This window comes from Sparus aurata, chromosome 3, assembly GCF_900880675.1.
Source record: "Sparus aurata chromosome 3, fSpaAur1.1, whole genome shotgun sequence".
NCBI lineage: Eukaryota > Metazoa > Chordata > Actinopteri > Spariformes > Sparidae > Sparus > Sparus aurata.
The window spans coordinates 10,686,262-10,703,704 of record NC_044189.1 but is presented as its reverse complement, the minus strand read 5'-3'; the positions used below and the strand labels follow the sequence as shown (position 1 = coordinate 10,703,704).

At 42.2% G+C, this 17,443-nt stretch overlaps 1 protein-coding gene across 1 annotated transcript in view; it reads left to right on the top strand.

Moving 5' to 3' along the window:
- Window positions 1–1,694: 1,694 nt before the first annotated feature.
- Window positions 1,695–17,443, top strand: part of LOC115576944 (dolichyl-diphosphooligosaccharide--protein glycosyltransferase subunit STT3B) — a 90,485-nt gene continuing 74,736 nt past the window's right edge. The window contains exon 1 of the mRNA XM_030409648.1: window positions 1,695–2,216. Coding sequence (XP_030265508.1) covers window positions 1,957–2,216 — 260 coding nt within the window. The 5' untranslated portion in view covers window positions 1,695–1,956. The remainder of the gene's footprint in view (window positions 2,217–17,443) is intronic.

The following is a 17,443-nucleotide window of genomic DNA, read 5'->3' as shown; positions in this document are numbered from 1 at the left end:
CTGTGTGTACGTTGTGTGTGTGGGTGTGTATGTAACACATGCCTGAACTCCTCTTGACACTGGCGTTCAGCTGCATCATACGCCTGTGATACTCTCTGTGATACTTGGTTTTGGTCATCAGTGATCTGTTCACAAACTCAAAACTCTTATCCACGCCTGCCACCCCATCGCCTCTCCATGATGACCCCCATCAATTTTCATAATCATCCCTTTACTCTCCTTTGTTATCGGCCTCCCATCTCCCCCGTCTCTCCAACGCCGCATTCTCATCTCCCCCTCTTATCTCCTCCTCGTCTCTCCAGAAGATAGCCTCGATCCAAAAGCTGTGCTAAGCCGGCTCTAACTTCAGTCCAATTCTTCTGCATGAATATTTCATTTAAATTTTTTTAAATCATGATCTTATGGGTGACAGGGTAGCTGTAAACACTGTTGATGGGAAGTGAGGATGGGGATCTGGGCCAATTTGTGAAGTTTTTGAAACATGCAAATGGACTACTCTCGAATCAAAGGTACGAAAAGTGGATGCAATTAAGAACTTGTTTCATGTTTTATGTTGTAAACAGAAAAGCATGCATGAAAAAACTTTAAAACTGATTATGAGAGTGTGTGCTCTGCATCTGTTTAAAACATTCCCATAAAATACACAAGGTAGCGGGTATTGCAATTACAGGCAATACATAAACACTTTGAATGAATAATTTAAATGTATACCAGTGATAATGTTTAGTTTTTGAAGGTCAGTCAATCGATTACTGCTCTTTCGGAAACAGGCTCCTCTGACTCTGCAGTGCTGCAAGGGGTTATTTCAGTGTGAGGTGAAGCATTGCTCAGCATTATGCGCAACAAATGTTCGAGGAGATGGGAAAAAGGTTTTTCGTCCACTCTGACTTCGGTGCGAAGTTGTCTCCATCTATGATATTACACAGAGGAGGACTGTCAGACTAGCCCACCCCCCTGGGAGTGAGCCACATCTCAGATAAATCAATAACACTTCCTGCCTCTGTCTCTTGGTTATATGAAACAGCGCCAGCACAAAATGAATGTATACAATCAATCAAAAACTTGAGAATTTATTTGAAATCTTCCCCAAATAAAGGTGTCTTACTCCAATATTGGCTTTCGGGGGCTTTGGGTGGGTGGGGGGGGAGTTGAAAAAGTACATCCTGAGTTTAAGAGAGTGATGAATGCTGTGTTCTCGTCTTTGCTGGGGGACATAATAATGATGAGACACATCAATCTTTATTACCACTCCACCACCCAGTCCAGAACATCCAAGGGCAACAGAATATTGCACTCAGAGAACATTTATCTTCACACACCTGCCCATGGCTTTTAGCTATGAGGAATCAGTTACCTTCTAGATAATCTCCCCTTTGTTATCTCTATGAAAAATGACTAATTCCACTCCATACGGCCAACTTTAAGCCGAGTAATAAGGATCTTATTTATAGTGAGCAGCAGAATGACTCAATTTTATATATAACAGGGGATAATCCTCATTTCAATCAGTCGCAGGCATAATTTGGTGTGATCCCATTGGTGGAATCGTTTGTCTATCAAGCCGGTGCTGCTGTCTGATTGGCTTCGAGACGTGAGGCCCCGCCCCCTCGTACCTGTCGATCTGTGAGAGGCCGCCAGAGCTCTCTCACGCCCCGCCCATCTCATCCCTCCCGCCCCTTTCCACCGGCGTTCAATCGTGAAGCGAGTTGACTGTTGCAGCTCGGTATGTGGCGCATGAGTGTGCGTTTCGGGATGTAACGGCTGCTTCTCGGTGTAGCGATACTGAATTTAGAGATATATATATATTTATATATACCCTTTGGACTCACAGGAGAGAATACCTAAGGAGAGCGGACACATAGTCAGGGGGGTTTCACGGCAGCGCGGAGCGGAGGGAGACACGGGAGCGTGGCAGGAGGGACGCTCGAGCAAATCCAACCGACACCGCACGCAGAAATGGCGGAGCACCACGCAGCCAGCGACGGCAAGCACAAAGCGTCCACCAATGCCGGGGGGTCGGTGCACGGGAACAGCAGACCCGGCGCCGCGGGTGGAGGAGGGGGCAAAGTAGGCCTGTCTGGCGGACTGACACAGCCAGCCGGGTGGCAGTCTTTACTCTCCTTCAGCATTCTTTTCCTGGCCTGCCTGGCGGGATTCAGCTCCAGACTTTTCGCGGTGATCCGGTTCGAGAGCATCATCCACGAGTTTGATCCATGGTAAGCTAGCTAACGTTCATCAGGGGCAGCTTGAGTTGCTTCCAGGGGCAATATACTGAGGTTCGGCTCGCTCGAGTGTGTCATTTAAAAAAAGAAAAAAATCAAACTAAAGATGACATTTATTGATCTCACTGTTTAGAGGTCTTTCACTGTTTTGAACGCAGCTTTAACCGCTCCACTGTTCTGTTACGTTAGCTCCTCGCATTCAAGATAAACTGCTTTCGACAACACTTTGAATACACAGGGGTCAGCGTCCTGATGTGTAGTCCATCTGAGGGACCTTGACATTTAATCGAGACACACAGCTACCTTGTCCGCTTTGACCACTGCTATAATGTTCATCTAGTTAGCATTTACCCAACAATAACTCTCAAATATTAGCTTTGATGAGCTGCACGAGGAGGCGTCACTTTGCAGATACTGCTTGAGGAAGGAAACGTGTGAATAACCGTCAGGGAAGTGGTTCACGATTTCACTGAACTGAGCGTGTGGTTAATCTCAATTCAGTGGAAGTGTGTGAAGTTGAGATTGTTTCCCGTACGGGGGGTGATCGCTGCAGCAGTGATCGATATGATTGATTGAGGCTGTAACGAAAGTTTACCACAACTTCCCGTTGGGTTTTTTATTTTAATTTTAAATAAATGCTCCATGCATCCTAAGTGCATACGGGACCTAGCAGGTGGTCATCAAGAAAGAGCACACTGCTTTAGAACCCGGAAGCCAATTGATCCGCTGTGATGTGTCCGTCATCACAATGCAGGATTATTCCGCGGTGGAACTAGTGTCACATGGGTCCATGAGCGTCCGCCTGGTTGCGATGCACTGTCACTGCCTCACTGCTCCTCTTAACACTCAACGAGACAGCACGACGGATGCATTCATTTATTAATTTTCAAGGACAGGTGCTCCATCATGTTCAGGGTGACACTCGCCTCTTCAATTACGTTGATAACTTGATTGCATTGTACAGCCAAGGGCCACGGCTCGGGGCAATGGGAGGTTCAACATGGTTCAGAAAATGCTTGATCCTGCCATGACTGGAATTTGCGCAAGCGACTGACCTTTAGTAATGAGTAGTACCAAGTGACACACATGCATTAGAAGCTGCATTCTTTCTATACAGCCTTCATATATCTGATTAACGTCCTGGGTGGTCACACCGTTGCTATTAGGGATGGGACGATAAAAGATTTTTATGTGGATTGAGATAAAAACCACAAGTTGACCATTGTGATTTTAAATTTGGGACAGTCAAGATAATCGCAAATATCTCCACATGAATGACTTGTAATGGCTGTGTCACTCGCTGACATACAGTCTTATATTGGTGTTGAATTGCCTAAGCTTGTCACCAAGGCAGATGCCATTGCCTGCAAATTGTATCCCCCATAAGAACAACACTGTGCGTAGATACTACAGATTTCAAACTAAAACCAAGGAGGTGAAGTTACCATCATTTGTATGGACGGTTTTACGGTCACGATTTGTTTGATATTCTATTCAAAAAATTTTTTTTAGCACTGACAGCTATACTGATGTTAGGCTTTATGCCCTGACGACTGTCATTTACATGTTTTGAGAGATGCACTTGAACGCACCCTGACATCCCTGTTGGCACATATCCTTGGCATATTTGAGAATTTAACTAGCGCACCTGAATGCACCATGAAGTTTCCAGATGGTAGAGGAGAGAAGAAAAGATACATCAAGATAAATATCATCACAACATGGCAGACTCTAATTTTTTGCTATTAAATGACTTCCTCAATACTGCATCAGATTTTGATTATTTAAACTGCAGGCTTGTTTGAAATAGTAATCGTGACACTCCTAATTATTTGATTATCCTTTATTTATGCAGGAAGACTTCATGATTAGTTATTTAAGATCCTTTTTAATGTTTTTTTGCAATGCAAATATGTATCCTACCAAACTGAAAGGTTAAAGTTCCACTACGTTTTAGTAAAATATAAGTTTTATGAATACTATTCTGAATCAAAATTATGTGTGACAGGATAATTGCGACATGAAAGTTTCGTATCCTCTCATGCAAAGTTGCCATATTAACTGTGGTTTTCAGCTGCACTTCACGGTGAAAGTGAGAAACGGAATGTAAAGCGGTATCAGTTTCCAGCGGTACTGAGTGAAAACGGCAAGCTCCTCTTTTGGCAACATGTCACAGAAAGGAAAGCAAAGGCACCCTTTGATATTCAAAAGTTTAAAAGCCCTCACAGCTAGGAGAAGTCTACATCTGTTGTTCTCAGAAAAAAATTCTCTTGGACCCCGAAAACAAAGACACGCTTGGATGAAACCTTCTGTTGCCGGCTTAAATGTGCAAATTTGTGAGTTTAGCCACAAAGTGATGCTGTGTTTTTATTTATTTATTTATTTTTATAGAATGGTCCACTTGTTAATTACTGGAAAGAGAAGTACTGCAAATAATCATCATTTCATATGCAAAATACCTTTTATCAAAAAAGAGATTTAACCCAGTAATATATCTGTGGAGACCTCTTTATAAATCTTGCAACACCACTCCTTTCTCCAGTCATCTTTTGACCCCATGTGTAATCTTGATCAGCCTGCTGAAAACTATTGCCCTACATTTAAACAATCGTTAACACTCTCGGGATATCTTCAGTGTGTATGGCAGCCATAATAACACTAAAGCTATTGTATAGATTAACACATAAACCTGACCCCAGCAAGTACAGGCTTTTTCTTTTTTCTTATGCCAAGAATATTAAGTGGGACATTATTTAAAGATGTATTCTGTTGACTCTTAGAATGAGATTGGACTACATCGCTCTCAAAAAGCATGTTTGTATATTAATGTTGCATCACGCACTACAACCTCTTCACCTTTTTTGACGATGAGGAATCAAATTTTACATTTTTACAACTGCAGGATGGGGATTGTTGCCATCCCTCCCAGACATACATGATTAGTGCCGTTGTCCTCTGAATGCTTGGATGCTGTTATTGATTTTTATTTTTTTTTCCCTCCCTCTGCAAAGAGCTTCAAATTATCTGCATCAAACTATTACGTTAAACGAGCTGGCAATTTGAAGAATCATGTTTGGATTTTCACAAGCTCCAAATGTCAGGCTTATTCTGCAGTATGCAAACAGCACATGCTGTACTGATTTGTAGGCGAGTCTCTGATATGACTTGACTGTAATCTGGCTGCGCTCATTTTGCTCTCCTAATATCTGTTGATTATCCAAAGACTGCAGGGTGCTTTCGTTGGCATTTAAGTGAGATTTTTTTCTCTTCTCCATTCATGAAAGTAATTAACTTCTTAAGTTGTGTCTTGACTTAAAAATGCATTTTACTGACTTTTACCAATTCCAAATTAATGCCCAATCTTTTTTTTAATTGGCAGAGTCGCATCATAATTTCTGCTGAGAATATTGTTGTGAGTGCCAGCTAGACTTCACCCTGTGGAGGTCTGACACCCCCCCCCCAACCCAGATATCTTTTTTATTTATTTATTTTTTAAGCACCAGCATTCACCAGCCTGCTACTGTTGCTCCTCAGAGGAGAAAGATTTGTTCCTGCTCCTGGAGTTGACTTTCAGACAAAAGCTCTGTCTAGTTTATTGAGTTTGTGGGAGAAAGATGTAGCTAGACAGAAAGCTGTACGGTGTGTGCGGGATTGGGAGCTTTTCCTAGGAAGATTTGCAACCTCGGTTCTGTCAGGAAACAGAGTCCATTCTGACAATAGAGTGAGGTGAGAGGAAAGTCTCTGTCAGGCTAATAACAAGGTGGATACTCTGGTATAGTTGCACACACACACACACACACACACACATAAAGACACTAAGACTCTTACTCTCCCTTCAGCTAATATCAGAACTGCTGCTGCTTCGCATGACTGGAGCTTTGTTCAAGGTCTAGATGGATGTTCCATAGCCTTTAGCAGCAAATTCCTCTAAAGCGGTGTGAATCAATTTGTAGATTTGAATAGCACCAAAATGTGCACACTATGGTTAGTTGGAAGAATTTTAGTTTTTGCTTTATCACATGAATTTTGAATTAAATACTTTGCACTTTTAACCGTTGGTCACATAACTAATGAAAGTTGCGCTATGGCTGACCCAAAAGCTTATTCTGTCGCCATGGTAATCAACGTCCAAATCAGCGTTCGAAGGAAAGAGCCGTTGCGTCGGCTAAAAAGAAGAAGCGAAAGCCTGATAAAGAGAGTGAGAAACGGAGCTCCTCTGAGGCACAGAAGTAGTCTCAAAGTGAGATTTCTGCTCTACATGCACAGATGTGGTTCCACGAGCACAGGGCCGTGATAAAGCCCAACCCTCCACACTTGCAAACTCGCTCACCAAGTTCACATTTGAGACTTTGATTTCTGTTTTCTCTTATTAGACTTTTAATTACTACATTATGTGAAGTATTTGAGTTAGTTATGGCCATAACATTGATGGCTTGTGCTGTTTATACACACACACACACACACACACACACACACACACACACACACACACACACACACACACACACCCTCTCCATCTCAAAGCTTTGAATATTCGACGGTTATTGTAACTTAAGCTTCAAATCCCCAAAAATGGTATTCAGCCCCGTGGGCCCTAATACACTAAGCCAAAGGTTGGCCGTTAGCTAATGTCAGAGCTATCTGTGAGCCGCTATGACCCTAGTTATTGTGGTTCGTCCCTCAGCATTACCACTGGATGCTTATTTGCAGAATGAGCATGTAGAATTGGCGACAGTGAGAGAGTCAACAAAGTCTTCTGGTTTGCCTTATTGAAAGACTAATATGGACTACCGCTACCTGGTGGTTTGGAGAGGTATTTCCCCTCATGCAGATGCATAATTTCCAAATCTAACTGTTTTTTTGTCCCAATATTTTGATACTTCAAGTAGGGATCAATACCAGTGGTGCTTTATCAGAAATGTTACAACTTGTACATTTCACTGCATGAAACATTGAGTCTTGAAATTGTTTTGGATAGGCTGAAAAGGTAATGTGTAGGTTAAGGTGAGAGTCGTAGGCATTGTCATTTTCTTGCCATCTGCTCCAGTAGTGTTTCTCTACCATCTGTGTGCACACTCACCACAGCAGCTTTACTGGGTTAAGAGAAGATTTTCCGGCCAAGAGTCAATTGGAAAAGTTCCCAACATATTCTAAAACACGCCGTCTTATTTCTGCACTGTCTCTCAGTTGATCCTTTTTGCCTGCATGCTCTCTTTCACCTGCCTTTCCCTTTTGTATTTGGCTCTAGCGGATTAGATTTATTTTCTTTGGGAAACAAAAATCTAAAAAAACTGTAACAGGCACTTTCAGCCGCTCTGTCAATATCCTAATTAGAGTTGCAAACCTGCAGAACTGGCAGTCCTACACACCACAATAGACGGAAACTTATACAGAAGCTCAGACCTTTTCGTAGGAGTGACATAACGTCCCGCTAGACACAGAGAAATGATCGTGTTATTCACCTGCCTAATTGCAAAACGAGAGAAGTGTGATTTTAACACCTGTGATGTCAGTAGTTTCACAGATTCCATTACAATCATCCACTTTCTCAAACAACACTTTGCTATCAGCTAACGCCTCAGAAAGTGTTTCCGACCCCCTTTTGAAAATAAAGCCGTTGATGCTGAAAGTTAAGTGCTGTGAAAACGAAAACTCCCCACAATTGATGTTGTTTTTTTTTTTTAAAGACAGCTAAATGAATGGGTGTAGCAGCTTTTGTGTGTACTCTCTTCGCCACCTTTCCCCCCTCTTGTCTTTTTCACACACACACAAAAAAAAGAAAAAAACATGACGTCTAGCTCAAAGTAGATTAGGCCATCCCGGGAGCAGCTGCTGGCACAGCAACACGTTAGCTGGTGCAGTAGTGTGGGAAAATGGAGAATAAGTCATGATTGATCTTCCTACCAGACTCTTGGCTGGAGCTGTGATCCCTGGCTAAACCCCCGACTGACTGTCCAACGGCTTATGAAATATTCAGCGTTGAGACGGAGCCAGTTACCTGCAGCAGAAAAAGTTTTTGTGATTGCCCGTCCTCAGCCATTATAGGTGGGTTTCTAATGTGTAAGCTATTCTGTTATATATATTGGAGACTCTAACTGATTAGCCATTGCACAGCATACCTCAGCTCCTTTGTCTCCCCCCTGGTCCCACAGAACACTTGCAGGACACGAGAAAGCCAATGCTCTCCTTGCAGAACTTTTTTATTTGCTGCTTCCTTCACAGTCAGGAGACTGGATGTCAAGCCACTGATGATTAAGTGCTATTTCTCAGGCCGGGCCTCCCAGCAGGCTAGTGTCAGGAAAAGCACGAGGGGGAGTCTCTGAGTCCGAGGTGTGCTCCGTGTGTGTGAGACGGGGAGAGACAGATCTGTTCCAAGGCACCTAGAGGCAAGTGTAGATGAGCTGTGATGAGGAGGAGTGTCAGGGATGGGGACACCGATGGCTAGCACAATGAAAGGAATACAAACAGTCCAACTTCATACCATATTTAGTTGTTTCTTTTTTGACTTCTGCAACTAATGTAGGGGGCAGATGTTCCAAAGTTGGCAATAATGAGAGGTGTTTGCTTTAAGTCTGTGGCCCACTGTTGAGTTTAGGTTTTGGGCCTCTAAAGGGCGGCCCTGGTCTAGACTGACTAATTAATTCTTCCATCTAAAATCACAAATTCCAGTTTCTCTAAGTCAAAGGTTGTCTTTAAATTTCTTGTTTTGTTCATCCAAAATTCAGGGTAATACGATATGAAACATGAAAAAGCAGGACATTTTTTGCACAACATTACTTTAATGATCAACGGTTATCCAAAAAGTGTATTGATAGACTGCTTGTTGCAGCTGTAGTTGGCATTAAATTAACAATAAAGGCCCATCTAGCAATACTTAAGTTTGCCAGTTACACAGCAAGAACATTTCTATGTCACTTGACTGTGTAGTTCAATCTCCTCCTTTTGACTTCATACCCTCTAAAGGTTACCCTCTTGGCTGTAGATAATGTGCATTCAGCTCTTTTGCAAGCTATTCCAGGATGCTGCTCAGGACACTAACAACAGGGCGGTACACATTATAAAGGTGAAAGGCACCACTCGTTTCATTCACACTGAATTGTGGTAGCCAGTGCCCCAGTTTTTTGCCCACAATTTGCCTGTCAGCCAATTTGGCCGGGCCATTCTGAACACATTTGCAAGATTGCCACCTAACAAGAGGTGCCTGTCAGCAGCCGGAGGCCACACGAGTCGCAGATGTCTTGATGGAGGATAATGGCACTGAGATGTAGCCCAATTTGTTAGTGTGATGAATTGCCTCTGCTGTGTTATTCGGAGCAATATTTGTGTTTTGTGTGCTCACCGCACCTTATAAGCTTGTGTTTAGAGCCTGTTTTAGTGTTTGTTTAATTTGACATTTAATTACGTGGGGGTGGGAGAGGGTCAGCATAGCCCACTGCTTGCATAAGCAAGTACAGTACAATGAAGCCAATTGCCATTATTCATTACAAATTACCTTGAGCGGTTCCTCTGCCCTACCTTTGCTGAACCACAGTCTTCCCACTAGTTTTGGCAGTCACTGCTAATGAGATTTTAAGAGCATTGTTCTCTGACGGCTTCTAGCACTGTGTTCTAACTCTTGGCTCTTTATTGAAGGGTAAAGACTGGGATCGTGTACTCCTATCACTTTCAGACATGGCAACAATACAAGCAGCTGATTACACCCAAATGTGGTGCATACATCTTCACATAAAAGATGTAGATGGCGGTGTTTGCTATACTGTGCTGGGTCTACAAAGCTTAATTAAGTTAGTAAATTTACTTAACTTCAGGACATTGCTCCATAACAGATAATCTATAAATAGTTTCAAAAACATAAATAAAAATTCATCAACCAAAACAGTTGAAATTACACAACAAATTCATGTAATGGTTATTATCCATTTCCAAATGACTGTTTCCTACTAGTTTGATTGCTGTGACAGAAAAACACAGAATTGAAAGTGTGAACCAACATGACCTGGCAGTGAAAAAGGAGTGCTTTGGTTGTGTGGGAACATTTTGACAGAGATGATAATGCAGGTTTCTGTGATTTCGTCACATAACTTCACATTAATGTGTTGTGACAGCTTTGATGTTTGATTGAAGGACAGCTTCCAAGAATCCTCAAAACAAATGTGGGTAGTCTCCTGCAGCTGCTGGTTGGCTGAAGTATAACACTGTTATTTACACAGGATTGAACTAAAGTATTGAGGCTGTGTTTTTTATTCATTCAGCAAGTCAATGCCTTGGCTTTGAAAATGTTTTATGAAGGCTGGAATGACGCTGACTAAAGATGTTATTGTTGGACAGAAAAGATCTGATACAGGGTTTATGTAAGCAATTTGTTGATATAGTTGTTAGAAGGTAGGATTTCAAAGAGTTCTTTAGCAAGACCATTTCACAAAGATCACATCAATATTATTGCACTGTTCTACTTGTATTGTGCAGACTGAATGTCTTCATATAAATGTTCAAATAGCATTGTGCCTAATATTTATATCCTCTACTGGAACTGATCTTGGAGTTGGCCCAAATAAACTTGGGTTGCAGAGCTGAATTTTATCCACTGTTGTGGTACAAAGGTAAAGGTAAAATGGTCTCAAAGGAAGGGCTCACACTAAATAAAATAATCACTGCTCTGTACAATATACAATAAACATCTACCATTCAACTACAGCCACTAAATTATGAAACTAATGCAAAGAGACTAGGGGTGTAACGGTTCTGAACCGAAACCGAAAACCTCGGTTCAAAGGACAGAAACTCAAGGATTTCAGAAACTCATTCTATCTTCCCAAACCTCGGTTCATCCCCGCCCGCTCCTACCGCACAGGCGTGTCAGGTTAGTTTCATTTCTGCAAGATGTCTAATAAACCTGAGCTAACAGATCTCCCAGTCACACTCCGATCAGCTGTGTGGAGACATTTTGGGTTTCCAGTTGATATTAACCCCGATTTTCCACTGGATGCGTGTCCACAGCATTAAGGCTCCGATCTGGTTTTACTTCGCTGTCCGCCACGCCGCAGTATGGTCGACAGCTGGCATAGCGAGGCGAGGAGTTCCCACGATAACCACATGATCACTCGCGACCGCAGTTATAAGTCTGTGTTTTAAACACAACAACACGAATTGTTCCCGACCGAAGGATTAGTAGAAGAGCTGGTGTTTGTCTCTTTTTTGAGAAGTGCGTGCTGGTGTCAACACGGAGTGTTTTATTTTGAAAAGTAATCAGAGGTCATATTGTTGTTTTGGTGATTGACTTCCTGTCTGCTCGGAGCTAAATTCAGCTGAAAAGTCACAAGTGACCATCTGTCGGAAATACTACAGGCAGCTGTATCAGAATGGAAGATTGACAGACCAAACGTCACCATTCCCGTGACAACTGACAACGCCAAAAAAATTTAGACTGCTTTTTATTTTTGTTATACCTCAGACTGGTGTAAGAAGTTTTTCATTTTTATTTTATTTAGACGATGTAGACTGGCCTTAAGACAAGTGTTTATTTTTTGTATTCCTGGATTAATAGAAGTGTTACACTTACTTATAATGTTCATGTTCTTGATATTACAATGCAACAATCCTATATAAAATCCAGACATTGGAAGTTTTCCAAAAGGTTTTTCAGTATGTTTTTAAAAACCAAGGTTTGAACCGAACCGTGAGTCAAAAACCGAAGTTCGAACCGAATTGTGGGTTTGGTGAACCGTTACACCCCTAACAGAGACTGTGTGTCTGTGTGTGTCAGAGGCTGTGTCCGAAATCACTCACTACTCCCTATATAGTGCACTACATGGTGACTTGTAGTGCTGTCCGAATGTCTAGTGGGAAATATTATACCCTATATAGTGCACTCAAAGTGTCCCACAATACATCACGAAAAGTAGTGTACAACCGATGGTCGTCCAAAAGTGCGTTTTTCTTTCTGCCGATGAGCCCACTATATAGTCCACTATGTTGGATCTCCCTATATAGTGAGTAGGGAATGAGTGGGTGATTTCAGACACAGCCAGAGAGAGAGAGCGCCAAGATGGCGAACATGTAGAGCGAGAGAGCGCCAAGATGGCCGACGTGTTGTCTAGGAAGATGATGTCACAAAGTGTTTGAGATGGCAGATGTGGCCACGTCATGGGGCTGGTCAATGTTCACACACGAGGCTTGAATAAATAATGGAGAAACAGTGTCTGTTGACCAAACGTGACTTTAATCACAGTATAGATTAGAAAGAGTTGGACTCTGATGTTCTAAATTTGATGTAGGTGCTACCACAACACGCAGATGTTACATTGTGGTCAACTTGATTTCAACATGCTGCACAAGAGACTGTGTTTTTACCTGGACGTGTGCGCGTGTGTGCGCGTGTGTGTGCGTACACACATGTTGGTTAGTAGAGAGAAAACATATCACCTTCTGCTGGTCCTTGATATAGACTTGTATTCCCACAAGGCGGCAAAGGCAATACTTGGCTCCACAGAGTGGAGAGGCTCTGATAGTGAAGACAGTGAAGAGCAAGCAAAAAGCAGTGTTTTATAGTGTAAAACTAGCAGCAAAAAGGACTTGGTGGTCCGCAAACTTACAAAGTAGCTTAAACCATGTGGTAAGGTTCCAACAACACTGAGAACCATTTACAGAAAAAAGCAAAAGGAAACTCTGGGCAAACTTTCGTGCACACACACGCTCTCATATCAGTGTGTGTCACACAGAGTGGAGATGCGTGGTTGATGCAGCTTTTGTCAAGCTGTTTGTTCTGCGTTGTCATGTGTGCTTTGTGATTGTCCTTCCATGACCACCCAGCCTGCAGAACCCATCCGTCCGGGGTAAAACAGAAGGAGCTATGTGTCCGCTTAACAAATGATCGTAATTGTAATTGACAGCATTCTCTTTTGCTTTTTTCCTATAGCATTCTGTACATCAGGAGTAGAAGTATGTGACCGGTCAGCAGTCTGTCTTTGGGCTTCGCCAGCACCATGACAGACAACCGTTCACTCTTCCATCTCACTGACCTCAGACATATCTGACGCGTAATATATGGTTTTCTGAGTATAGACCTTGGAAAAGGTGTTGCAAAATTAGTTTTGGCAGAAGAATAGCTGTCAAGACCAAGTGGTGAAAGACCAACAGGTGGAGATGGTGCAAGTGCAGCCTCAACCCTAAAGTTGTCTTTATTCTGAGGGGAAGCCACACTTGCACGAGAAAACACAATATCTGCTTGTTTGAAAGTCTTGTGGCTCTGTCTGTGGTTACTGTAGATACTTGTTGGTCAGACAATTCTTGAATATTGGCTCAGCCTTCCTGTTTTGCCTTTCTCTTTGACACCTGCTTTGAAGTGGTCCTTGATGATTTCTGCATGGTGTGGGGTGGAAGTGGGGCCGAGGGGGAACAGAGAGAGGATCGGTGCTTATCATACATCCCCATCCTCTTACTGACAGGAGTCAGCATGCAGCTCTGTGGGCGAGCACACCTGCATACTGAGAGGACAAAGGAGTGAGAGAAATGCTGGTAGGATGGTAGGAGGCGGAGAGGGAGAAATTAATGCCTGCCAGGCATTCAATCTGAGGGAGGTTTTGGTGGTGGAGCCAAAGAGATTTCATTGTTCCAAACACTGCTTCATCAGTTTGTTTGTGAGTGCATGTTCATGTGTAATGTCTTCGCATTATGCTTTTATGCGGGGAGGATAGGGTTGATTTGTTATTTTGTCTGCATCAGCCTCAGGTTAAATTTGAAAGTCTTCTGTAGCTGATAGAATACTTACAGCAGAGCCAATTTAATAAGATCAGCTGCTTAAAGCATCTCAAAAGCATTACTGAATAGTTAAAATAGCTCAACTCAGCTTATTCTGGAGTAGTTTGTCTCCTCCTGATATAATCCCTCCAGCAGTTTGGAAAAAACTCCCCAGGAATTCACTGTTTAGTATCAGCAGGTAGATGGCTAAGAGCCGCTTAATCAAATAAATCCCAAAGAAGAGGTTATTATGAAGGTCAAATAATAACTGTGGTGCTTACTATTGCTATTGCTTACTGTTTAATGCAGTCATTTAGTCATGTGGGTTCTGTACTCGGTTAGCTGGTTATCTGTTATATGAAATTGCCACTGCATGTTTTCACATTGAGATTTGCCTGCTTAATTCTGCTTGTGTTGATATGCCCGTTGGCTGGATCCCTGGATAGATGATTGGCCAGCAGTCAGTTTGGCACCTCTTAAATGCCTTGTATTCTCCTGTTATTTAGACTCTGTTATCTCTTCATTGGGTGTCGTTCCTTGTTTCATGATGAAGATTTCTGGAAGCTTCTAGCATATTTTGGTGTCTAAGTGTGAACCGGTTGTTAAATTCAAACTGTTGTTTGATGAGATTATTACAGTTCAAAACAGCTTGTTTAGTGTTTTTATATGAATGCAAATAAACTCAACCAATAACCATAGATAATCTCAGATATAACGATTGTGTAGGAATGTCGTCTTATGATTGTAGAAATGTTGTCTTAGAATGATTAGATAGCCTCTAAGACTTGGATGATATCCTTATCTCCAGATTCAATAATATCATGGTACTTTTGTGCTAATTCGATATGTAGTGTGATTCTACAAGTATTGCAATTGATATTATGTCTTATTGTTATTTTTGATATTTTAAAACTATCTTTTCAGCCCTATATAATGCAGCAGTCCATTTAGCATTTATAAGAATAATAAATGAAATGGGAAATAAAAAACATACACTGTATGCATGCTGTCTGCTCCTGGCATGCAATGTCTCCACTGTATTGGCTGTATTTTTAAACTCTGGGTATTTTGAGTTCGTTTCGACCCTGTCAGGTTTCCGTACCTGTTAGGTGTGGAGATGCATTGAAGCTGCAGAGAAGCTGCAGAGTAGCTGCTTGAGTTGACGGTGCAGTTAGCAACTTTCCACAGAGCAAGTATGAGCAAGTTTCATTTTAGATCAAGCGTGTGAAGTAAAATGGATTGTTTGTTGAGACACTCAGTGCGTTTACATGCACAGCGTAGTCAGATTACAGCCATCGTTCGACTATGCTACTCAACCTGACAACTGCAATTATCCGAGTATACATGCCGTTAAGAAAATCGGATTATTGGGCCAGAGCATGTCATACCCCAGTATGCTAGGTGGCGCTGTACCCATTTCAACTAGTGGTAACAGAGATGCCTCCGGCTGACCTCTTTACGTCACCAGCTGCCTCGGCATTCAAGAAAGATGGCGTACGAAGAGCGAGACGAAGCTACATCTTTGTACATTTTGTATATGGTGTACATGATAATTACACAAACTAGGTGCACAATGGCGCTCTTTCTTGTGGTGATTTCGGAGGAAAGACGCTGCCGCCGCCGTCCGTCTATATTACGGCTTACGGCCCCACGGAAAAAATCTCGCTCCTGCGCAGAACGCAAGATCCGATCCGATCTGATGGAATGCATACATGCAGGAGCAATGCGACTATCAGTCCGATCCGGTCCGATTTTAGTCAGACTAAGGTGTATACATGCATCTTAAAGATCCGATCATAGTTGGACTAACCCAGTAATTCGGTTTTCTTGAGTGTCATGTAAACACACTGACTGTTATCACAGTCGCAATGCTAATTTCTGTTAGTGTTTTGCTAATAATTTAATTATTTGTTAGCCTGAAGCTAAAGAACTAAGCACTAGTTTTTATAAAATCGTCTAGGCAATCAAATAATCACTTCAGGAACTGTAAAAAAGCAACCAGACACATCAGTGGATACGTTTTTCCGCGCCTCTAATAGCTTCTGCATCTTCTCCCACCTCTTTGTAGATAACACATTAAATCATCCCCACTATCCTCTCTTGTTACAATATTGATAAATGCTAGTTGAAATTTAGTCACTTCAGTTTTATGTGTACGTGTTGTCCTGTGGGATTACATTGTTTTCAGTCTATACCACTAGAGAAGTGTTAGGAATTAAACATACTCTGCTGCTCATGCCCATGACCAGAGTACTAGCCTCAGAACTTTAGTTGGTCTCTGAGGGCCCATGCAATAGATTCCCAAAGCTCTTTAAAATTGGGATGTGTCAAAGATATATGAAATACTTTTTAAGAGGAGCAGATACGATTGGGGCCGCAACTGATGAATATTTTTTATTGGTGATTACCCATTAGGTCTATAAAAAAGTCATAAAACTCAAGTTGTCCATCACGATCTCCCAAAACCCAGGAAACATGTTGAGATATCTGACAGTCAAAAAGGGAAAGCTATTCAGCCGACTATCACATAAGACTAAGAAACCCAGCAAATATTTCCATTTGAAAGGCTAAAACTTGTCAATTTTTTCTTGAGATGTTAGGCTCCCATGCAGTTCTAAGTAATTTGCAACAAGAGGGTAATGTTTACTACAGCTTCCAGTAAATTCTTAGACAGATGTTCTTACTGTCATAGAAACTAAAGACAAAAATGGAATGAAAACACAAGAGCTGCTGATTATGTTTGTGTTTTGTATCCCTTTTGCTCATTTTTGTGGCAATGCGGTTTTTACATGATTGACACCTGTTTTCATTATACTCAGAACAAACAATCGTGATTATTTCCTTGATTTCCTCAGTTTTTTTGGTTTTATTTTGGAAAGGATTATTGGTAAGTATAACGTTACTTTGCCCATTGTATGTCTGCCAAGGGGCATCTCTATTACGGCCTCTTGTTTTTGCTGTGCAGATGTGTCTGTTGTTCAGCTGTTGTTTGTTTTCATTCTCATCGGCCCATTGAGAGCGGATGACTTTATTGTCACAGCCTAGCCTCTGGCAAGCCCACCTGGTGTGACATTACGAAGCATTGTGGTCCGAGGCCACAGCTTTGTTTCAGGTCGCCAGAGCAGCCGAGTGCCAGGCAACGACACCACTGCTCAGGGTTGCTTTCTTATTATTGTAGGACACAGATGAATGAGAAGCAGTTGAGGGGAGGAGTAGGTGGAAGAGGGCTCTGGGCAGACGAAGAGAAATGACAGATGGACGAATGGAGTGGTGTCAAGCGGGACAGAATGACAGCTGGAATAGGTTGTCAATCTGTGACTGGCCGAGAAAGACGAGCCTGTCACGGGGCTGTCATATCAACTGGGTTATCAAGTAGAGCAGCTGACGGGTAGTCTGGGGAACCATACCAGCTACGAAACAAGGTGAATAAAGAGTGAATTTAACCCCCTGCGAGAGGCTGAAAGGGCCTGATGTCTGTGTCTTTA